A 24,118-nucleotide genomic window follows, 5' to 3' on the forward strand; every position below is an offset into this window, starting at 1 on the left:
GGGTTAGAGGGCCCTACTCTTTCGAGCTTACAATCTAGGAGGGAGGGGGTAGAGGCACAGGAGGAAACGGCTGTGGGGGATGGAGTGGTAGGAGGAGGGAAGGGCAGCGGCTGTTAGGTGAGGGTGGGGTAGGCTTCCCTGAAGAGGTGGGTTTTCAGGGAGCGCCTGAAGGTGAGGAGGGAAGGTGACAGTCTGATGGATTGGGGTAGTGAGTTCCAGAGGATGGGGGAGGACCTGGAGAAGTCTTGCAGTCGTGCGTGGGAGGAGGAGACCAGGGAGCAAGATAGAAGGAGGTCTTGTGAAGAGCGAAGGGTACGGGTAGGGTGGTACCTGGGAATCAGGTCGGTGAGGTAGTTAGGGGCAGTGTTGTGAATGGCCTTATAGGTCAGGGTGAGCAATTTAAATTTAATGCGTTGGGCAATGGGGAGCCAGTGGAGGGAGAGGCAGAGGGGGGTGGCAGAGGTGGAGCGGCTGGTGAGGTGGATGAGTCTGGCCGCTGAGTTCAGGATGGTCTGAAGCGGGGAGAGCCTGCACTGGGGTAGGCCGGTGAGGAGGGAGTTGCAGTAGTCCAGGCGTGAGATAATCAGGGAGTGTACTAGTAGTTTAGTGGTGTCTGGGGTAAGGAAGGAGCGTATCTTGGCGATATTGCGGAGGTGGAGCCTGCATGTGTTTGTGAGAGATTTGATATGAGGTTGAAAGGAAAGGTTTGAGTCCAGAATGACGCCAAGGACCTTGGCTTGCTGGGCGGGATTGATGGTGGTGTTGTTGGTAGTGATGGAAAGGATGGGGGGGGGGGCGCGGGCTGGGGGGAAGATGAGAAGCTCGGTTTTGGAGAGGTTGAGTTTGAGGAAATGGAGCGACATCCAGTCAGAGATGTCGTTTAGGAGGTGAGTGATGCGGGCGGAGAATGTGGGGGTGAGGTGAGGGGTGGATAGGTAGATTTGAGTATCATCGGCATAGAGGTGGTAATTAAAGCCGTGGGAGTGTATGAGTTTGCCAAGGGAGGAGGTGTAGATGGAGAAGAGAAGGGGTCCAAGGACAGAGCCCTGGGGGACCCCAACAGAGAGGGGGAGTGAGGAGGAGGTGGCACCGTTGTAGGAAACGCTGAAGGAGCGTTGGGATAGATAGGACGAGAACCAGGAGAGAGCGGTGTCTCTGATGCCAAGGGAGAGTAGTTTATTAAGGAGGAGGGGGTGGTCGACTGTGTCAAAGGCCGCGGAGAGGTCTAGGAGGAGGAGGACAGAGTAGTCGCCTTTTTCATTTGAATTTCGCACCGTGTGTCACAGAAACGTCCGACTTCTGTTTGACTATCGAATTTGAGTGATTGGGCACCTTGGAAATTTTTTGAAAAACAAACAAATTTCGAGTCAATGATGGAAGAATCGGGCAAGAAAGTTGATTGAAAAAAGAAATGAGCGTGAGCTGTGACCTGGAAAGAAAAGAAAATTCTTGGCCACCAAAATTGTTTTCTGTAGCAACACAAAGTGAAACTGATGGCTTGGTTGGTTGAATTTCAAAATCAATGGCGGCACCATCGGATTACAAAATGCACAAAATTTCAGATTTTCTAGAGAACTTGGAATTCGACCCGTGTATGGCCTGCATAAATCTCTTCTCTGTATACTCTCCTCCTTCTTTCCTCCCCTCAGCTTCCTTCTGCAATTGATGGTCAGTGGAGGGGAGGAAGGTATATGCTGGGAATTGTCCCTCACAACACAATCACTGGTGCATTACGGAGCAAGAACTGCAGAAGACAGCGCACTCTTCAGGATTTGCAGGACGTTCGAAAGGTAAGCCTCTCTTTTCAGGTGAGATGGGTCCAGTTGCTGACTCCAGTCGAGGACCGCTGGACTGTGTGTAGCTCCCAGCTTGACAGCTTGCAGTAGTCCCCTGAAGTTTATGATGACACCAGACCATGGACTTCAAGTTTATATGGAGATTAGAGATGAGCGAATCGAACCAGGCGAAGTGGAATTCGATTCGAATTTCAGGAAAAATTTGATTCGCGTCGAATCCGAATATTAGCCTACTTCGGGTGCGCGAATCGGATTTTTCCCGATCAGCCGGCAAAAGTGTCCCTGCAGAGAGCTCCGCTATTTCTGACAGTTCTCTGACAGTTCCTTCAAATGTACAGCGGTTGAAACATTGTATCTATTTGTTTCCATTTAGGATACAGATGTTTTTATTCCGAAACAGATACAATGTTTCAACCGCTGTAAATGTGAAAGTCCGAGAACTGTCAGAAATAGAGGAGCTCTGCAGATACACTTTTTGCCGGTTTGGAATTATTCTTATTTTCATCCTACTTCTTCTTCTTATTTTCATCCTACTTCTTCTTCTTCTTCTTCATCCTCATCCTCAGAAGAAGAAGAAGAGGATGAGGATGAAGAAGAGGAAGAAGAAGAAGAAGAAGTAGGATGAAAATAAGAAGAATTCCAAGCCGGCAAAAAGTGTATCTGCAGAGCTCCTCTAAGTGTATCTGCAGAATAGAGGAGCTCTGCAGATACACTTTTTGCCGGCTTGGAATTCTTCTTATTTTCATCCTACTTCTTCTTCTTCTTCCTCTTCATCTTCATCCTCTTCTTCTTCTTCTGAGGATGAGGATGAAGAAGAAGTAGGATGAAAATAAGAAGAATTCCAAGCCGGCAAAAAGTGTATCTGCAGAGCTCCTCTAAGTGTATCTGCAGAATAGAGGAGCTCTGCAGATACACTTTTTGCCGGCTTGGAATTCTTCTTATTTTCATCCTACTTCTTCTTCTTCTTCATCCTCATCCTCAGAAGAAGAGGATGAGGATGAAGAAGAAGAAGAAGTAGGATGAAAATAAGAAGAATTCCAAGCCGGCAAAAAGTGTATCTGCAGAGCTCCGCTATTTCTGACAGTTCTGTGACATTCCCTCCATACAGCGGTTGAAACATTGTATCTATTTCTTTCCTTCTCCTTCTTCTCATCCTTCTCCTTCTTCTCATCCTTCTCCTTCTTCTCATCCTCTTCTCATCCTTCTCCTTCTTCTCATCCTTCTCCTTCTCATCCTTCTCCTTCTTCTCATCCTTCTCCTTCTTCTCATCCTTCTCCTTCTCCTTCTTCTCATCCTTCTCCTTCTTCTCATCCTTATCCTTCTCCTTCTCATCCTTCTTCTCATCCTTCTCCTTCTCATCCTTCTTCTCATCCTTCTCCTTCTTCTCATCCTTCTCCTTCTTCTCATCCTTCTCCTTCTTCTCATCCTTCTCCTCATCCTTCTCCTTCTTCTCATCCTTCTCCTTCTCCTTCTTCTCATCCTTCTCCTTCTCCTTCTTCTTCTCCTTCTCCTCATCCTTCTCCTTCTTCTTCTCATCCTTCTCCTTCTTCTCATCCTTCTCCTTCTCCTTCTTCTCATCCTTCTCCTTCTTCTTTCTCATCCTTCTCCGTCTTCTCATCCTTCTCCGTCTTCTCATCCTTCTCCGTCTTCTCATCCTTCTCCGTCTTCTCATCCTTCTCCGTCTTCTCATCCTTCTCCTTCTCCTTCTTCTCATCCTTCTCCTTCCTCATCTCCAAGGGCATTTAAATTAAAGGTACAGTGTTCTGCACTAATTTAAAGGCTCTCTGAAGCCTAGAAACCCTTTTAATAAGTTAAATTCGTAGCGAATTAATTCGCATACGAATCGAATTTCTTCCTCAAATTCGGCGAATCAGCCGAATCGAATTTTTGAATAATTCGCTCATCTCTAATGGAGATCCTTGGGGGGGTTAAACTTTATGAGGTGACACTAGGGGGAGGAAACTTGTCATGTAGGTTGTACAGGGACCCATGATTTCTAATGGCATCCATAGCTGCAGCTAACACACTCATTCTTCCTAGGGGTGATAGGGTGTAATCACAAGAAAGAACTAAAGCCGGCTATAGATGGATCGAATCTGGGCTGGTTTAGCAAGGACTGCCCAAGATTCCATCCATCTAAGGTCAGGCTAGATGTACTGAAGTTGATCCATTGATCGACTTCAGTACAAGCAGCCTGTCGGATTTTTAGCAGGGACCGGCCAAGATTCCATCCTTCTAAGGGCAGGCTAGATGTACTGAAGTTGATCCATTGATCGACTTCAGTATAAGCATCCTGTCGGATTTTTTTATGTGATCACTGCTGCTGTCAACCAAATCCAGAGATGAGGGAGAGAGGCTGAGATGTACGGTGTGTGTGCCAATGGACACATAGTGCGTGGCCTGGGATCAAGCCTTCTTAGAAATGATTAGAAAGTTGAATGAACTTTCTGAAAACACAACAAATTAAACAAACTTCTACTAGTGAATGACCAGCTTTAGTTAACCCTAATCAGCCACACTCTCTCTTCTATCCCCTAAACCCCTGGTGCACTACCTGCGGCCCTTTGGTATACGATGTGCAGCCCTCAGACTTCAGCTGTCTGTAGTGGGAACATTGATTAGGGTAAAAGCATTGATCTCTACTAGAAATACTAGCCAATTGGCTATCATAGTGGTCACATAATTGTTTCTAATCATTAGTAGAGATTAAGAGCTGTTTTTGACAGCTCAGTCACTGTGCTGGGTGTGTGCAGTAAGGCGATGGTCAGAGACTGCAGACACACTACAGGAGATAGTCAGAGACTGCAGACACACTACAGGAGATGGTCAGACTGCAGACACGATACAGGAGATGGTCAGAGACTGCAGACACATTACAGGAGATGGTCAGAGACTGCAGACACACTACAGGAGATGGTCAGAGACTGCAGACACACTACAGGAGATGGTCAGAGACTGCAGACATACTACAGGAGGTGGTCAGAGACTGCAGACATACTACAGGAGGTGGTCAGAGACTGCAGACACACTACAGGAGGTGGTCAGAGACTGCAGACACACTACAGGAGGTGGTCAGAGACTGCAGACACACTACAGGAGGTGGTCAGAGACTGCAGACACACTACAGGAGGTGGTCAGAGACTGCAGACATGATACAGGAGATGGTCAGAGACTGCAGACATGATACAGGAGATGGTCAGAGACTGCAGACATGATACAGGAGATGGTCAGAGACTGCAGACATACTACAGGAGATGGTCAGAGACTGCAGACACACTACAGGAGATGGTCAGAGACTGCAGACACACTACAGGAGATGGTCAGACTGCAGACACGATACAGGAGATGGTCAGAGACTGCAGACACACTACAGGAGATGGTCAGAGACTGCAGACACACTACAGGAGATGGTCAGAGACTGCAGACACACTACAGGAGATGGTCAGAGACTGCAGACACACTACAGGAGATGGTCAGAGACTGCAGACACACTACAGGAGATGGTCAGAGACTGCAGACACACTACAGGAGGTGGTCAGAGACTGCAGACACACTACAGGAGGTGGTCAGAGACTGCAGACACACTACAGGAGGTGGTCAGAGACTGCAGACACATTACAGGAGATGGTCAGAGACTGCAGACACACTACAGGAGATGGTCAGAGACTGCAGACACACTACAGGAGATGGTCAGAGACTGCAGACACACTACAGGAGATGGTCAGAGACTGCAGACATACTACAGGAGGTGGTCAGAGACTGCAGACATACTACAGGAGGTGGTCAGAGACTGCAGACACACTACAGGAGGTGGTCAGAGACTGCAGACACACTACAGGAGGTGGTCAGAGACTGCAGACACACTACAGGAGGTGGTCAGAGACTGCAGACACACTACAGGAGGTGGTCAGAGACTGCAGACATGATACAGGAGATGGTCAGAGACTGCAGACATGATACAGGAGATGGTCAGAGACTGCAGACATGATACAGGAGATGGTCAGAGACTGCAGACATACTACAGGAGATGGTCAGAGACTGCAGACACACTACAGGAGATGGTCAGAGACTGCAGACACACTACAGGAGATGGTCAGACTGCAGACACGATACAGGAGATGGTCAGAGACTGCAGACACACTACAGGAGATGGTCAGAGACTGCAGACACACTACAGGAGATGGTCAGAGACTGCAGACACACTACAGGAGATGGTCAGAGACTGCAGACACACTACAGGAGATGGTCAGAGACTGCAGACACACTACAGGAGGTGGTCAGAGACTGCAGACACACTACAGGAGGTGGTCAGAGACTGCAGACACACTACAGGAGGTGGTCAGAGACTGCAGACATGATACAGGAGATGGTCAGACTGCAGACATGATACAGGAGATGGTCAGACTGCAGACATGATACAGGAGATGGTCAGACTGCAGACATACTACAGGAGATGGTCAGACTGCAGACATGACACAGGAGATGGACAGACTGCAGACATACTACAGAAGATGGTCAGACTGCAGACTGCAGACATGATACAGGAGATGGTCAGAGACTGCAGACATACTACAGGAGATGGTCAGACTGCAGACATGATACAGGAGATGGTCAGAGACTGCAGACATGGTACAGGAGACCATTAAAGTCCCTCTACAATTCAGTGCTCCTTGCAGTCCCCCTACAAAAGTTACAGGCAGCACATTTGATAATCCATTATAAGAGTTTAAAGAAAAAAAAATACAAAAATGAGAAATAAACTATAGACAATACTGACTACTGGGGGCCACAGGTCCCTCTTTAAAAAGAAAAAAAAACAAAAACAAAAGCACCTACCTGGAAGAGCTCTCCTGCTCCCTCACAGTCATTAGAAGTAATTATTGGGGTGTGGATGTGAACATACCCATGGCTCTATATAGAGAGAAGAGAGGTGTGAAGTCACATTCTGGAACATTGCACCAACACTGCCGGCATCACAGCAACATAACTCCCGAAAATCCCTGCACATCATTAGATCTGACCTCCAGCCTTCCCTCCAGTCTTGCACAGTTGTACCGGCTCCTCTCTTGTATTGCACACTGTGAGCTTTTTACAATGTACATTAGAAGCTTCAGATAGAGCCCACCTCATTTCCTGGCTGGAGGACATCCAGCACCATCCAGATCTTTCCTCCGCAGCCTGACTGTCCCTAGCACGCTCCTTGAATTTGAGTCTGAGCATCATATATGGGCATTAAGTAGGGTGGTCTTCATGCAAATACAGCCTGCCTAGGAACACTCACTCCTCCAGACTGAAACCCACTCACCTAGGCATTTTGATATTTGTATAGCTCCTCCTATGAACAAGTGCACTGCTTCATCAGGACTGAGGGTTCTAGAGAGGACTATGGAGGCAGGGTGCTGTGATGTTCTCTGGAAGCTATGTACAGCACCCTTCTGGCCCCTCCCACTAGCCATAATCTGCCTGCATTGCATAGGGAAGCATGGAGACCCAGTGATGACATCAGAAAGATATGTAATGAAAACAGAAAGGTTTTTTTTTTTTTTTGTTTTTTTTTTAAGTAGCATATTGATGAGGGTAGAACCAGGGAAGCAGAATATAAGGAACTTAAACATCAGCTTCCAATCCCCTGCATTTTATAGCTGCAGTAACTAGACAGGGCTCAGTGCCAACCGTTTAGCCTAAGAGATGACAGGTCATCTTAGACTTGTTTAGCTCAGAAACATGAAGGCTATTTACTAAAACTGTTTGGTGCAAAATTTGGTGCAGCTCTACATAGAAACCAATCAGCTTCCAGGTTTCACATATCCGTGTTCCTGCGGGCAGCGTTTTGCGCGGGCACGAAAGCCCATTAATTTGAAAGACTCCCGTGCCCCAGGACACGCAGCGAAGTCCCTGTACTTCTTCTGAAAATGCAGCCCACATGGGAACCTCGGTTCCCAGTGTGGTTGCGTTTTCCAATGCGGGTGTCGTGCCATTAGAATTAATGGAACCCACCCGCGGGTCCGCATTCTTCTGTGTGGGTGGTGCGGCTGCACGGATTTTTGTGCAGATCCGCAGCGGCACCACCCGCACAGATGTGAACCTAGCCTCATTGTCAAAGCTCAATTGAACAAACAGACGTTAGAAGCTGATTGCCTTCTGATTGCACAGCTGCACCAGATTCTGAGTGCTCGTTTTAGTAAATCTCCCCCATAGACTCCTATATGCCTGGTTCACATATATGCGGCCCGTGATTTGCGTGGGAACGAAAGCCCATTCATTTGAATTGACTACCGTGCGCCGGGACATGCATAAAAAAGTCCCTGCGCTACTTGGGAAATCACAGCCCGCACGGGAACCAAGGTTCCCGGTATGGCTGCGATTTCCAGTGCGGGCGGCACGCCATTAGAATTAATGGCACCTGCCTGCGGGTCCCGCATTCCTCTGTCTGGGTGGTGCGGCTGCAAGTATTTGTGAGGGTCCCACAGCGGCACCAACCTCACAGATGTGAGCCAAGCCTAAAGGTGATCAAACGGACATGTATAACTATATCTAAGGCATTCATATTTAACTTTCCACAACCTCTTAGATTACTTTCACACAGAGGAGTTTTTGAAGTGCTTTTGTGATAAAAAAAAAGCTCCTGAAAAGCTCAAGAAAAATGCTTCCCTATGTGTGTGAATGTATATCTATTCATGTTTTCACACTGAGGCATTGCGCTTGCAGTGCGGTGTAACAACTCCTGCTTGCAGCATCTAAGGGGAGTTAAAAAAAAAACGCCCCAAAAATGCCCCTTCCCATTGAAATCAATGGATAGCGCCTAAAAAGTGCCTCAAAAACACCTCTGAGAAGCGTTTTTGGTGCAGTTTTTAAATCCTGTAGCCTCCCTAGCAGTCTGATAATGTCAGTATTTCTGTGCTCAAAGTGGTACATTTTTTTGCATGGAAATGTTTTTTTATTGTAGGCCTGTAATTTTTAGGAATAACTCACTGAAATCTGTCCGAACAAGAGTCTAGTAAACATCCCGGGTAGGATAAAATTTGAAACACGAAATCATAAATTATAATTTATTAAATAATCATAAAAAAAATTAATATAATAAATGTAACTCAATAATATAATCAAACCAAAAACACTGAAATTTGAAATATAGCGCCAAGTTCGCACATCGCTGAGCAAAGTCGCAAAATCGTTTTCAGTGTCTGATGATGAATTTCCCCCACGAATCATTATCACTCAATTCTGCAAGTGGTTCTAATTTACTATCGCTGTTCTCTAGCCGGTCCAAAACCGCTTTTGACCTAAAAAGGGACGCTTTTTGGACGCCATGAACGTTTCACAGGTTCCAGGCAGAAAGAACAGTAAAAATGCAGGCAGGGCGCCGGACAAAGCACTCGGGACAAAATGTATGTGAAATGGTTTGATACAGGAATGTTATACTATGTGATTTTAGTGTATTAGTGAATGTCATTTTTAAAATTTTTAAATTTCCCGCCAGTTCTGTCCCGTACATCCCAGGGAACAGAAGACGGATGCCGGCATCGGCCGGAGGAGATGGCCGGGGACGCTGCAGGGGGGACATCGCGGGAGCGAAGGACAAGGTAAGTGATCGAGGGATCCCGGAGAAACGCTGCAGGGTATTCCCGAGTGTAGCTCGGGGTTACCGCTTGTGGTTCTGAAAGTTAACTCCGAGCTACACTCGGGAATACCTGCAGGGAGGCTAAAAAAAAGCCTATGCGTTTTTGCAGCAGATCAGTGTAAAAGTAGCCCTCCTCTCACCATACCTGTTACAATCTGACTCTACCATCTGTGCAATGGGTGTTGTCACATAAATCGTACACGTAGATTGTCATTTGCTCTTAATAATCTTACTAAAAAAAAAAAAAAAAAACTTAAAAAATGACACCACTGATGAAAACAGTTATTTTGTACGTAGAGTTCGGTTTTCAGGTCCGGTACACGCTATGCCTACATTTTATGAATAAAGTGCGCCATCTTTTGGGGACATTTAGGAAGTGCATTCCTTGTTGCAGAACTACATTTAAAGGTAAATAATTTGTGGGAATGCATTCTCACATGTGGGAAGACACTGGCAGGCTCATGTATCTGCTGCCTATGGTCATCTGGAACCGTTTTATGCCAGGGCTTCTTCCAAGTATTATCATCTTGTTTGGATAAGCTGCGCCCTGATTTCGATGTACACGGGCCTTGGATAGTCCATGTTCTCAGGACCCTGATGTCCCTCTACCATTCTGCTAAAACATCATACATGGAGCACTACCCCCCTTAGGAGTTGCATGAGATTTGGGTCCCCCTATAGCCTTGTACAGCCAGGCAACACGCATTTCCTTCACACAGACTTGCATTAAGAGACAGTAACCAGTCCTTGAGCTTTGTTTTGAAGTTTTATTAGAACTTGGGCATCCCATTCACCCCTTTACCCCATCCAAGGGGAATGGCAACGGAGAACAAACTCCTTAGCAACTATGTACGAGTCTCTACAGCAAAGTTTTTCTTCTGGAGAGCCAGCCAGCATCTCTCGCAGTACCACCCCAGATGACTCTGCTCCTCATCCAGCTGTACTGGGTGAATCCCTGGGCAGGGGATCCAGTGCCTTGCCACTGCAGTGTGAAACAGTCCTGGGTAAGATAGCAAATCCAGCTCCCCACTAGAGTGCTCCTTTCCCCTTACTGGCCCAGGAGGGGCAGGTTTACTCACTTAGTCCTTCTCCTGTGCTGCCGGTGGGTCGGTGGCTGCTACCAGGCCTTCCAGCTGAGCTGCTACTTCCCTACTACACAGGTTGTCCTCTCCAAGGGGGCCGGTGAAGTCTCAAGCTTTCAGCCTTCCAAGGTCCTCTGCCTGTAGTTGAGCCCCTCTCCATCCAGACCCCCACAGGCTCCTGCCTCCAGCCTCACATCCTTCTCTCTCTCTCCCACCTGAACTCTCCCCCTGCTGAGCAGGCTCAGTTACTCTTAAAGGTTGTCCTGGCCCCTTGCCAAACCTCCTGTTGGGGATTGGCCAGGATCCCCTTAGAGTAAAAATTAGCCACTCCTCAGATCAACCCACTGCTTCTAGATCTTTCTCCAAAGTTCTAGAGCAGGGGGAAATTCCAGAGGGATTGGTCTGCAGAGCCTCTCAGCCCTGACCACAATTTGACCTCCCTCTGACTGCTGCACCCAGGCTGCTACTCAGCCTCTGCCTAACAATTAAGATCTAGCTCCCCTTAGCTATCTAGCAGGGTGCTACATACGGAAGTCCTTAACCTCTTCAATACCAGACACTTTTACCCCCTTCCTGCCCAGGTCAATTGTCAGCTTTTAGTGCTCCCACACTTTAAATGACAATTACTCAGTCATGCAACACTGTACCCAAATTAAATTTTTATAATTTTGTTCACACAAATAAAGCTTTCTTTTGGTGGTATTTAATCACCACTGGGTTTATTACTACTTGCTATATAAATACTAGAAAGAAAAAAAAAAAAAGACTGAAAAGTTTGGGGAAAAAAAAAATCTTATTTCTGTTACAAAATTTTGCAAATAATGAAATTTCTTCATAAATGTAAGCCAAGATGTATGGTAATCTGCTACATAACTTTGATAATGGTAAGCCAAATCGGTGTACATTAGTCTATGTGACAGTTATAGAGCCCACAAACTATGGGATATACTGTATGATTGAAAATTGATCAATCCTGATGTCCTAACGGCCGATCTCATTTCTTGAGGCCCGAAAACGCCAGGACAATACAAATATCTCCCCAATGACCCCTTTTTGGAAAGTAGACAGTCCAAGGTATTTAGTAAGAGGCATTGCTAGTTTTTTTAAGAAGTTGTAATTTTTTTGTCACAATTTTTTGAAAATGAATTAAAAAAAAAAAAAAGACATTTTTGTTTTCACATCTTTATTTACATGCTGTCACCAGTGCAGTACATCATCATATAATAGGTGTGACAGTGATTAGGGACATTGGCTGGTTTGCAATTTGTGTAAAAAAATAGTTTTTGCAATTGTTTTTCTTTTGTATTATTACTTTAAATTAATTTTTTTTACCATTTTTTATTTTTTTTTTTTTACATACTGTGACCAGGGCAGTACAGGCGTTACCATAGTAACACTGTACTACTCTGATAAGGTGATCAGGATTTTTACATCCATAAATCACTGTTATAAGCAACTATTTGTTGTGAATTAATCCATTCATCAAGTGTGTATTGTTGTAATTAGCTGTGATTGGCCACAGCTAATCACATGGTACAGGTGGGCTGTGATTTGCCGTTTCTGTACCATGTGATCACATTGAACAACACGATAGTACACAATTATTTATTTATTATTTATTTCAGGTACTTATATAGCGCCGTCAGTTTACGCAGCGCTTCACATATATATTGTACATTCACATCAGTCCCTAACCCTCAAGGGGCGTACAATCTAAGGTCCCTAACTTACATTCATATACAAGGGTCATTTTAGACAGGATCCAATTAACCTACCAGCATTTCTTTGGAGTGTGGGAGGAAACCGGAGTACCCGGTGAAAACCCACGCAGGCACAGGGAGAACATGCAAACTCCAGGCAGGAGGTGTCGTGGCTGGGATTCGAACCAAGGACCCTAGTACTGCCAGGTGGAAGTGCTAACCATTTAGTCACTGTGCTGCCCTACAATGAAAGACTATGCAGATAAGGCTGTGAGTTTAATTAACACCTTAATCAGCCACAGAACCTGTGTAATTAATGTGTTTGGTTTTAAAGGGGTGAGGTGGCAACCCTTCTCAACCCAACAGAACACCTTTGGGATGAACGGAGACTGTACATTCACATCAGTCCCTAACCCTCAAGCGGTGTACAATCTAAGGTCCCTAACTCACATTCATATACAAGGGTCAATTTAGACAGGATCCAATTAACCTACCAGCATTTCTTTGGAGTGTTGGGGGAAACCGGATTACCCGGAGGAAACCCACGCAGGCACCGGGAGAACATATAAACTCCAGGCAGGAGGTGCTGTGGTTGGGATTCGAACCAACGACCCTAGTACTGCCAGGTGGAAGTGCTAACCATTTAGCCACTGTGCTGCCCTACAATGAATGACTATGAATGAAAGCCATTCATTGGAGTGCAATTGCCATGTGATGTGTTACTGCTGATTGGTCACAGCAATCACATGGTACCAGCAGTGGTTCGTGAGTGACAGATCATACTGCAGGGCAGCCCATGGTGCATGATCCTAGGAGGGTGTCATATGATCTCGCCCAGCTGTCAAGTGCATCCTGAAATGGGCACAGTGACCGGTTCTGTTTTAAGAGAAACACCACATCTAGTGTTATTCACCTTATGCTGCAGTTCCTCCCCCCCTGCACTGCTCTACTCCTCCATTGGAGCCCCCAATAAATAAACATAGCATGTGATCTGCTCTCAGCATGTAGTACTCAGGCCCGAACACTGCATGTGGTGGGGGGGGGGTGCATTGTTCTTACAAGACAAACTGTCACTTTGACCAGAATGGCACAGACTCTCTTTGGAACATAGAAGTACTGATGCAGTAATACATAACTATGCTCCTATTACGCAGTTTTGCTTTATTGGGGGCAAATCCTGGGCTATGTATGTGTGTGAGGCAGATGTATGCTCTTAGATTGGTCTTTTATAACCAGGAGGTGAACTGCAGCACAGACAAGAGTAAGCCTGAGTAGGTGCACCAGCGCTGGGAGTAGTGCAATCCCTTGAAATTTATCATGTGCAGCTGTGAAGCTTAGTTTTTGGCTGGGGTAAAAAAATGACTTTACTTATTTTTAAAGTGGTTGCATATCCCTCAATAGTGTGTACTTGTCCCAATCCAGAGCACCAAGTGTCATTTCTGTCTGCTGCCTCCTTCCTCTGCCATTAGTATGAGTCACTTCTGACAAGTTTAATCATCAATGTGGCCAGGCACGCTACTTCACTTCTTGGAAGGGAACAGAAAAGCTTCTTCCAGGCTTTGGCTGTTGTGTGTTTAGCAGGAAAAAATAAATACTTGGCCAGTTTTTGTTGGTATGAAAACAGGCCTGGGATAGGGCAATGTAGTAGAGCCACCTTAGGGATTATTACATGGAATAGAGTTTGGAGCAATCCAAAGGCCTTGGACCAAAAGGCAGTCAGTTGCGGGAATGAACACCAAATTCAGACATACCGCGGACCATGCTGTCCACAGTCCCTGAAGCATCTATCGCTGTGGGTTTGGTTTGCATGAGCTATGTGGGAAGGGACCCAGAACCACCTGAAAAGAACTTTATAAGCGGATTCCAATACAGTTCTGTTAGGAGCATTTTGCTATGTTTGACCACGCTGTACTTTAATCCTCAAGATCTATTGAAATTGCAAGATCTCCTTCCCAATGGCCCACATAGGAGATAATCGGCAAGGATCTTGTTATTTAGCACAGCATATATGGCGGAGAAAAGGCAAGGTACACATACACTATACTGCCAAAAGTATTGGGCCGCCTGCCTTTCCACGCACATGACCTTTAATGGCATCCCAGTCTTAGTCCGTAGGGTTCAATATTGAGTTGGCCCCGCCCTTTGCAGCTATAACAGCTTCAACTCTTCTGGGAAGGCCGTCCACAAGGTTTAGGAGGGTGTCTATGGGAAGGTTGGACCATTCTTCCAGAAGCGCATTTGTGAGGTCAGGCACTGATGTCGGATGAGAAGGCCTGGCTCACAGTCTGCATTCATCCCAAAGGTGTTCTATTGGGTTGAGGTAGGATTGCCACCTCATCCCTTTAAAACCAAACACACATTAATTCCACAGGTTCTGTGGCTGATTAAGGTGTTAATTAAACTCACTTGCAGCCTTATCTGCACTAAATTAGCCTGTGTAATCTGAGTAATTATTCAGTTTAGTGTTCGGTTTTAAAGGGATGTGGTGGCAACCCTAGGTTGAGATCAGGATTCTGTGCAGGCCAGTCAAGTTCCTTCACCCCAAACTGGCTCATCCATGTCTTTATGGACCTTGCTTTGTGCACTGGTGTGCAGTCGTGTTGGAACAGGAAGGGGCAATCCCCAAACTGTTCCCACAAAGTTGGGAGCATGAAATTGTCCAAAATGTCTTGGTATGGTGACGCCTTAAGAGTTCCCCTCACTGGAACTAGGGAGCCAAGCCGAACCCCTGAAAAAAAATCCCCATGCCATAATCCTCCCTCCACTAAATTTTACACTTGGCACAATGCAGTCAAGCAAGTACCGTTCTCCTGGTTACCACCAAACCAAGACACATCGATCGGATTGCCAGAGAAGTGTGATTCGTCACTACAGAGAACACGTCTCCACTACGCTAGTGCCTGGTGGTGCCGTGCTTTACACCACTGCATCCGACGCTTTGCATTACCCTTGGTGATGCAAGGCTTGGATGCAGCTGCTCGGCCATGGAAACCCATTCCATGAAGCTCTCTATGCACTGTTGTTGTGCTAATCTGAAGGCCACACCAAGTTTGGAGGTCTTTAGCTGTTGACTCTGCAGACAGTCGGTGACTTCTGTGCACTGTACGGTTCAGCCACAGTCATGTGACGTGGCCTACCACTTGGTGGCTGAGTTGCTGTTGTTCCCAGTTGCTTCCACTTTGTTATAATCCCACTAACAGTTGATCGTGGAATATTTAGTAGCCAGGAAATGTCATGGATGGACTTATTGCACAGGTGACAACCTATCATGGGACCACGCTTGGAGTCACTGAGCTCCTGAGAGCAACACATTCTTTCTCAAATGTTTGTAGAAGCAGTCTGCATGCCTAGGGGCTTAATTTTAAACACCTGTGGCCATGGAGTTGATTGGAACACCTGAATCCAATGATTTGGAGGGGTGTCTCAATACTTTTGGCACCATAGTGTATGTGTTCAAAGGTTGTTTTCCTAAAAGGAAACGCTGAGGTTCGATATAATATCATTATCCAGTGTCAAATTTGAAGGTATCGACAGAACTCCTAAGAGGGTGCTTCATGAAGTTCTTGTAGGTAGGCCCAAGAAGGGAAGGTGCAGGCGGACAGAAAATGATGTACATGTGTAAAACCATGCATCACTCATCATGTAATTGTTCTTGGTTGTTCCAGTCCCAGCGGGAGGAGTGGGTTATTTAGGACTGGTAACAAAGGTTGGAAAGGGGACAGGAGGTTGCCCAGGTACCAAACTGAGTCCCAAATTTCAAGCTTTGGGACATTAAAGGGCTCAGGGAGGCTGTCAGGGACCGCCGCGGCGCCTCCCCCGGCGCACGCGCACTAGCGGTGGCTCACGCCGGGACACAAGCACCAGGTCCCGGCGGACCACGGCTGACAGGACGCCGCGTATGCGCATTAGGAGCCGCGGGCGCGCCTCGGGTGGCCAATGACAGTGCAGGGCGCAATATTTAAAGATGCCCTGCACTGTCACAGATTGCCGCAAGGTCTATCTGTGATCCTGAGTTCCTGAACCTGTAATATTGACCCTGATTGTCCTGACTACGCTGCCTTCTCCTGTGTTTGACCCGGATTGTCCTGACTACGCTGCCTTCTCCTGTGTTTGACCCGGATTGCCCTGACTACTCTGCCTTCTCCCCTCCTGACTCCCGGCTTGTTTGACCTATCTGCGGACTGACTTATCCTGCTGACCCTGCGTGTGACCTGACTCCTCTCTGCCTGCCGATTCTGTACCTCGCTTACCCCACGGGACCACTGCTCGTGACCCATCCTGCTAGGTCCTGCCGGCCTCCTCACATCTGGCTCTCCCGGTACCTATACATCCCCGGAGGTTCCCTCTGCCACTGGTGGGCCTGCTCAGAGGTCGTGACCTGGTCCTGGTCTGTTACAAGTCCATCCCCACCATCAGGGGCCCTGGCGAAAGCACAGACCGGGACTTAGACTCCACGCTTTGGGTAGGTCTGACAAGTGGGCAGCCGGAGGCACCACCTGGCGGATCATAACAGAGGCTGGGAGTGTTTTTTGTGGAAGCCATAGCAAGGCTGTAATAGGAATAGACTCGCAATTTGGGAGTTCCAAAAGTACCCAGAGCGGGACATCAGAAGTAACATGGATAATGGTGAGATTTGGGCTGCTTAGTGAGATTTGAGTGAAAACAGGGGACCCTAGGGCATTTGTGAACCCAATTTAGTATCCAGTTTTACACTCTCCTGCAGGCCCTAAATATTAGTATATACTCAGGTCACTGTGCTTTCAAATTATAAAGCTGCTTTGGTGGCAGAAGTAATAAGTCTCATGTATTGGGTTGGGGTTTTTATCACGTATTCAAATGCAAAGTCTTCAAAATACATTGCAAAGCCTGAACAATTCTCAAAGTGGCTTGTTAAGGCCCAGAGCTGGGCATACAAGAGTTATAGCTGTTCCTTCACCCCCGCAGCTCGTTTCACTGGCCCTCCTGTATTCCAGGAGGCCGGCATCTTCAGTGTGGGCACCCAGCTGTAATAGCTTGCGGCTTCACAGCCGGGTACCCACTGCGCATGCGCGAGTAGGGCTGCGCTTTATGAATGGTCCTGTAGTCTTCTGGGACCTGTCACGTGTCCCAAAAGACTAGAGGGAGGGAGGACACCTTCCGCTTCCGATCGCCTAGGTGATCGGACCGGAAGTGGGAGCGGGTACCTGTCAAATTCGGGTTCCCGCTCCCCAAAGGTACCAATCTTTAATGGGGAGCGGGGGAGCAGTCCTTACAGCGGAACTTCCCCTTTAAGCAAGACATAGATCAAAATTTGTCTGGTTCAGCAGGAACCGGCTTAATGTCAATCTGTCTATGGGCAGGCTGGATGTACTGAAGTTGATCCATCAAATGACTTCAGTACAACCAGCCTGTCAGGATTTTTTCGCCTTATCAATACCAGCAGCAATAGGCACCAGCAGTGATCATTGTATTCTGCATGTGGGGAAGGCTCCCTGCTGACAGAACATGAAAGAGCTGTGGGAAGGATTCCTCCATCAACACTGACTGATGGGGAGATCGAACAATTTACTGTCCTTCAGCCCCGGTTGAAGGAAAAAAAATTGCATAATGTATGGCCTGCCTTACACTCTCCATGTTCTGGCTTGCTCCTCAGTCCAGTGCTGGTTGTCCTCTCCAGGCAGAACACAGCACTCTGTCATTCTGCCCATCTCCTGTGAGCCCAAACAGCTGCCGCTATAGACAGATCGAAATTTGTCTGGTTAAGCAGGAACCCGCTGAAAGTCAATCCATCTATGGGCAGGGCAGGCTGGTTGTACTGAAGTTGATCCATCAAGCGACTTTGGTACAACCAGCCTGTTGGGATTTTTCCACCCGATCAATGCCAGCAGCTATAGCCACCAGCAGTGATCACTGCATTCTGCCTGTGGGGAAGGCTCCCTGCTGGCAGAACACGATAGAGCTGTGGGAAGGATTCCTCCATCAACACTGACTGATGGGGAGATCGAGCAATTTTCTATCCTTCAACCCCGGTTGAAGGAAAAAGAAAATTGCATAATGTATGGCCTGCCTTACACTCTCCATGCTCTGGCTTCCTCCTCAGTCCAGAACTGGTTGTCCTCTTAAGGCAGAACACAGCACTCTGTCATTCTGCCCATGTCCTGTGAGCCCAGACAGCTAGGGGGGGGGGGGGGGGGGGGGTGCACCATCATGCAGGCTGGGCTCAAAGTACTTCAGGACTGAGTTGCGTTTGCACATCGTTAGCAAAGCCCAGTCCTGAAAGAATGCCCATTGCAACTGGAAAAAGGAGAAGAAGCTGCAGCACATAATATTTTTTTAATGGGACGCCATAGTTTTACTTTAATCCTGCATCTAGGGTTGTGGTTTGGGGTTGTGTTTCTTCTAACACAGCAGGTCCTATTGAGATATATGTGAATGGAAGGTGAAGAAAGTTAGACCCATCTTTGCATTTGAACCCAGCACTACTCACTAGCATGTGTTCAAATGCAAAACATCAAGATTTGTCAACACTTATGTACACAAGCCCTTACACACAATGCACTTCACAAAAGCAGCTGCTAAAAAACAAACACACACACACACGCTACCTTGAAATACTCATGGATGGCTGATGTGGCTTCACTGCGAATTCTCAGTAGGGATCCAAACGTGTTGGTCCTGCAGCGCAGGTGAGGAAACTGCCGAATATATTCTGGGGGGTGGTGCTGTTTAATTTTAAATGGAAAATCCTGCAAAAACAAAATAAACATCTTCTAGTACAGTGGTTCTCAACCTTCCTAATGCCGCGACCCTTTAATACAGTTCCTCATGTTATGGTGACCCCAACCATAAAATTCTTTACCCAGTAATTATAATTCATGTGTCGTTTTACCTTCAATACGGCTTTCAACACAGTAGCTGCTTTCAACACGGTAGCTGCTTTCAACACGGTAGCTGCTTTCAACACGGTAGCTGCTTTCAACACGGTAGCTGCTTTCAACACGGTAGCTGCTTTCAACACGGTAGCTGCTTTCAACACGGTAGCTGCTTTCAACACAGTAGCTGCTTTCAACACGGTAGCTGCTTTCTACACAGTAGCTGCTCTCAACACAGTAGCTGCTCTCAACACAGTAGCTGCTTTCAACACGGTAGCTGCTTTCAACACGGTAGCTGCTTTCAACACGGTAGCTGCTTTCTACATGGTAGCTGCTTTCTACACAGTAGCTGCTCTCAACACAGTAGCTGCTTTCAGCACAGCAGCTGCTCTTTACACATCAGAAATATGTGTTTTCCGATGGTCTTAGGCGACCCCTGTGAAAGGGTCGTTTGACCCCCAAAGGGGTCGCGACCCACAGGTTGAGAACCACTGTTCTAGTAGTAAGTATACCAAAGCATTCTGTTCTCGTAGGTCACATTCACACCAGTGTACTGGGAAAGCATATGTCTTTTTGTTAAAACACATAAAGCACTTTTAAAGTGGCACTAAAGCCTTCACGTTTTCCAGAAACATAGATATGGATAAATGTTGCACGGGACAATGGTTACTACCAGAAAAGTCCAGAAACACATTATTTTAAATCTGCAACCTCCTGCTTCCTCTGCTCCACATGTCATGTCGTAATCATCCTCTCATCATCCTGTAGTTCTCTCCAGACAGCGCTTATGAAAGCATAGCTACAGCAGGTCTCTATAGGACCCTGCAAGGCAATGTAGCCACCCTTAAAGTGGTAGTAAACAACAACAAAAAATTGGCCCCTGCAGGAGAATGTCATAACGCACTAGTATGCAGTGCACATTACTAGCACATTATGGCAGAAGTACCCTAAAATGAAGCCCTCCAGCGACACGTTCCGTCACCGCTGACATGGCTTCCATCTTCACTCAGTCTTCCTTCTGGGTTTACATGCCTTGGCCGTTTGATTGGCTTTCAGGATCGTTAAACTTCCACAGATGCAGAGTGATGTGTGTGTCCTCTGCACTCCCCTGGCCCCCCGCGCACTCTGCACTAGCCTGGCCCCCCACGCACTCTGCACTAGCCTGGCCCCCCCACGCACTCTGCACTAGCCTGGCCCCCCCACGCACACTGCACTACCCTGCCCCCCCCCCCATGCACACTGCACTACCCTGGCCCCCCCACGCACTCTGCACTACCCTGGCCCACACGCACACTCTGCACTACCCTGGCCCACACACACACTCTGCACTACCCTGGCCCACAAACTCTGCGTGCTGCACTACCCTGGCCCCCCGCACGCTGCGTGCTGCATTACCCTGGCCCCCCGCACACTGCGTGCTGCACTACCCTAGCCCCACGCACACTGCGTGCTGCACTACCCTGGCCCCACGCACGCTGCGTGCTGCACTACCCTGGCCCCACGCACGCTGCGTGCTGCACTACCCTGGCCCCACGCACGCTGCGTGCTGCATTACCCTGGCCCCCCGCACGCTGCGTGCTGCATTACCCTGCCCCCCCCCCCACTCAGCGTGCTGCATTACCCTGGCCCTCGCACTCTGTATGTTACTTTCCAGACCCCTGCACACGGGACATTCCGCTTCTGACTCACCCAGGACACTGCCACTCTATCAGTGCATACAACTCTGCCCTAAGTGTTTCATCTAATCTGACATCATTGGGGCTGGATACACTGATGAACTCTCTCTATTTTAAAGCAACTACCAGACACACTCCTCCCTGATCCCTGCCCTCTGTGTGTTGCATTGTCCATAACCCTTCCCTCTGTGTGTTACATTGTCCATAACCCTTCCCTCTGTGTGTTACATTGTCCTGACCCCCACACTCTGTCCATTACACTTTCCTGACCTCTGCATGTTACACTTTCCTGTCCTCTATGCAATCAGGACTTTTTTTTTCTCATCTAGTGGGACTGTTGTTTTTAAACCTGCCTCAATATGTTGTATACTTTTAAAAGGGTGCCGTGCCTGAAAAAAGATTGAGAAACACAGCTTAAAAGGACATTTCAGCTGGCCATACACTAGTAGAATTTGTGTTTTAAGAACATCCATTCTATTTTCTAATTGTGGGATCAAATTGACAATTGTATTGCCAACTTTTAAACTGGCTTTCACCAATGGGAGCAAGAGCGAATGAAGAAACGAAGGCACCCTTCCATTGAATCTGATCATCACGGTTAAATTTAAGGAGGATCTTTGGCCACCTCTCCCCTCCCCCTTCCCCAGCTTACCGTATGGCTTAGGTGGGCCATTCCTGATACTCACCCACCCAGAGGATCCAGCGTTGTCCTGCCGAGATTCTTTTGTATTCTGACACCTTTCTGTCCTGCAATGCCATGGTCTTGTGCGACGTCATTGGAAGGCCCGCCGTCTCTCCCTGGTTCAGTTTGAGCGCCTCCTGATGATGCAGCGCTAGGCCCGTTCCCCTCCTCCTTTCTGAATGAAGTGATATGCCTCCTGGGATATGTGAAGTACATATCCCAGGAGGCAAAAGGAGGACCTTGCTTGGCATTCACCTAGGCAGCAGAAGGGGAGGGAAGTCTCCCTTGAGGGTGAATCCACTTTACGAAACTGAAAGAATAATTGCGATTGAACAGACATCATTTCATAATTGTAAACCCTGTAGAGCAATCTGATAACCATCATGGATTCTTCAATCTGACCGCGCCAGTGCTTGACTGAAAACAGCGCATCAGGTGATCGACTAAAATGGAAACTGAAGAATCGGAATTGCTATGTGTATGGTCATTATTAGAATTAACTGAAGATTGCGGTTCCATCCAGAAAATCTGGAATTATAGAGAACATCTTACTTTGGTGTCACATTCTCCAATCACTCGAATATCTTCTGCCTTGACCTCCACACTCTGCTTGGTGCCGATACTACTCACCAGAGCCCCCGACACTTCCACCGCACTGCCGAAACTGATGGAGCTAAAAGGAAACAAATGGAGGCATATTAGAGAGACAATGAACAGCTTTACAATCTTTCTACAATAATCCTATAAACCTGTAACCTGTTTGATGCCAAAGCCGTTTTTGCACTTTTTTTTTTTTCAAAAATCTTTTTAGGCCTGATAATTTCATAAACCCCCAAAACATATTTTCTGAAAGCAGACAGAATAAAATAGCAGTAGTTCCAATTTTTTATGTCACTCAATATTAGCACAATTTTTTATGGAATGCAAAATTTAAGTAAAAAATGCACAAACTTTAGGGTGCGCACGCACAGTAAATTACTCACAGGAGCACTGAGCTGAGGAGGGGGATGGAGCGGCTGGCTCAAGCTCTCAGCGGCTCCAGACTCTGGGGTGGATCCCGGCTTTAAAGTCGGGATCTTTCCCCAGCCCGGACCGGCTGAGTGACATCAGCCGACATCGGGGTTCAGCCTGTTGTCAGCTGAAAACGGGTCACAGGAATGCAGAACGAACTGCACTCCTATGATCTGAAGAAGTACAGCCAACGGAGCTTTAAGTGTTTGGGTGTGATTTTAACCACTTCCCGACCGGCCGTTGCATATAAACGGCCGGACGGTGGCAGTGCAGGGTCGGGTGGCCATTTATAAATGGCCTCCCCGCACCCTGCTTGTGCGCGCTCCCTGGGAGTGCTCAGCACCGCGATCCGGTGCCCGCTGTGTCCTCCGGACACAGTGAAACACCGATCGTCGGATGGGACCTCCGTACGAGGTCCCGATCATGTGATCACCGATTGGCCAATCAGTGATCACATGCAAACTAGTAAGCAAGATGTCACTTGTGACATCATTGCTTACTACGTGTGAAATCTGTGAATGATCACAGAGGTCACATGGTACAAGGCTATTCACAAAAGCCTTGTACCATGTGACAAGCTGTGACCAATCACAGCTCACTCAATACTTCTTAATGAGTGCAAGAATGCAGACAGAGAGAAGGAGAAATGATTGCTTTTACATCCTATATGGGTGTAAAAGCAATCAGTGTAAAAAAAAAAAAAAAAATCTTCATCACCCCCCCACAAGTAGTACAGTGTCACCATGGTGACACTGTACTGCTAGGGTGACAGTATGTAAAAAAAAAAAAAAAAAAAAAAAATAGTATAAAAAAATAAAATAAAAATGTAAAAAAAAAAGTTTAAAAATTATAATTTTTGGTTATAAACTAATTTGGATCATTTTTTTTTCTACTAAAAAGATAACGGAATAAATTTTGGCTAAGATTTATGATGAAATATTATTTATTTGCAAAATTTTATAAAAAAAAAACACTTTTTTTCAAAATTTTTGGACTCTTCATTTACATAGCAAAAAAAATACAAATCCCAGTGGTGAATAAATACCACCAAAATAAAGCTTTATCTGTCTCAAAAAAATGGTAAAAAATTCATTTGGGTACAGTTTTGCATGACCGCGCAATTGTCATTCAAAGTGTGATAGCGCTAAAAGCTGAAAATTGCCCTGGTCAGGAAGGGGGTAAAAGTGTCCGGTCTGGAAGTGGTTAATTTTTTTACACCGATTTTTCATTAAACTTTTTTTTTTTATCACATAGGGGACCGATTGGTACATACAGGGGTGTGTGAAAGCGATCCGGCCGCTGCAGAGCCACTGGATCGCTTTCATCTGACAGCCAACTTGTCAGATTTTTTAACACCCCTTGCTGGCAGTATCAGACACACAAACACAATAAATTACTCGCTGGAGCGCTGGGCTGTGCAGGGGGAGGGAGCGGCTGGCTCAAGCTCTCAGCGGCTCGCCAGGTGCTGCTCCAGACTCTGGGGTGGATCCCTACTTTAAAGTTAACATGTAGCCATACAGCAGTTAGGACATAATTAAGAACAGTAAACCTCAACCCTATTAGCAATATTGATCAACTGACAAAACATCATGTGCAAACGAAAAGCAGAATTCCAAAAATCCAGCTGCCTTCATGTATACAGTGCGGAGAATAGTGAATAGCGTGAGGGAACTGGCTCTCAGTGCGATCAAATGCGGCC

The 24,118-nt window shown here is 46.9% G+C and overlaps 1 protein-coding gene across 5 annotated transcripts in view; it reads right to left on the reverse strand.

Moving 5' to 3' along the window:
* Positions 1 to 24,118, reverse strand: part of LOC149429152 (asparaginyl-tRNA synthetase-like) — a 111,819-nt gene that overhangs the window by 70,590 nt on the left and 17,111 nt on the right. For all 5 annotated transcript variants that reach the window (XM_089666671.1, XM_089666672.1, XM_089666669.1 and 2 more), the window contains exons 4-6: positions 21,961 to 22,081; positions 18,784 to 18,924; positions 6,633 to 6,707 (exon numbers count right to left, since the gene is read on the reverse strand). In XM_089666671.1, the coding sequence (XP_089522797.1) occupies positions 6,633 to 6,707; positions 18,784 to 18,924; positions 21,961 to 22,081 (337 nt within the window). The remainder of the gene's footprint in view (positions 1 to 6,632; positions 6,708 to 18,783; positions 18,925 to 21,960; positions 22,082 to 24,118) is intronic.

This window comes from Staurois parvus, unplaced genomic scaffold, assembly GCF_062004578.1.
Source record: "Staurois parvus isolate SC_StPar_1 unplaced genomic scaffold, SC_StPar_1.0 ptg002770l, whole genome shotgun sequence".
Classification (NCBI taxonomy): domain Eukaryota; kingdom Metazoa; phylum Chordata; class Amphibia; order Anura; family Ranidae; genus Staurois; species Staurois parvus.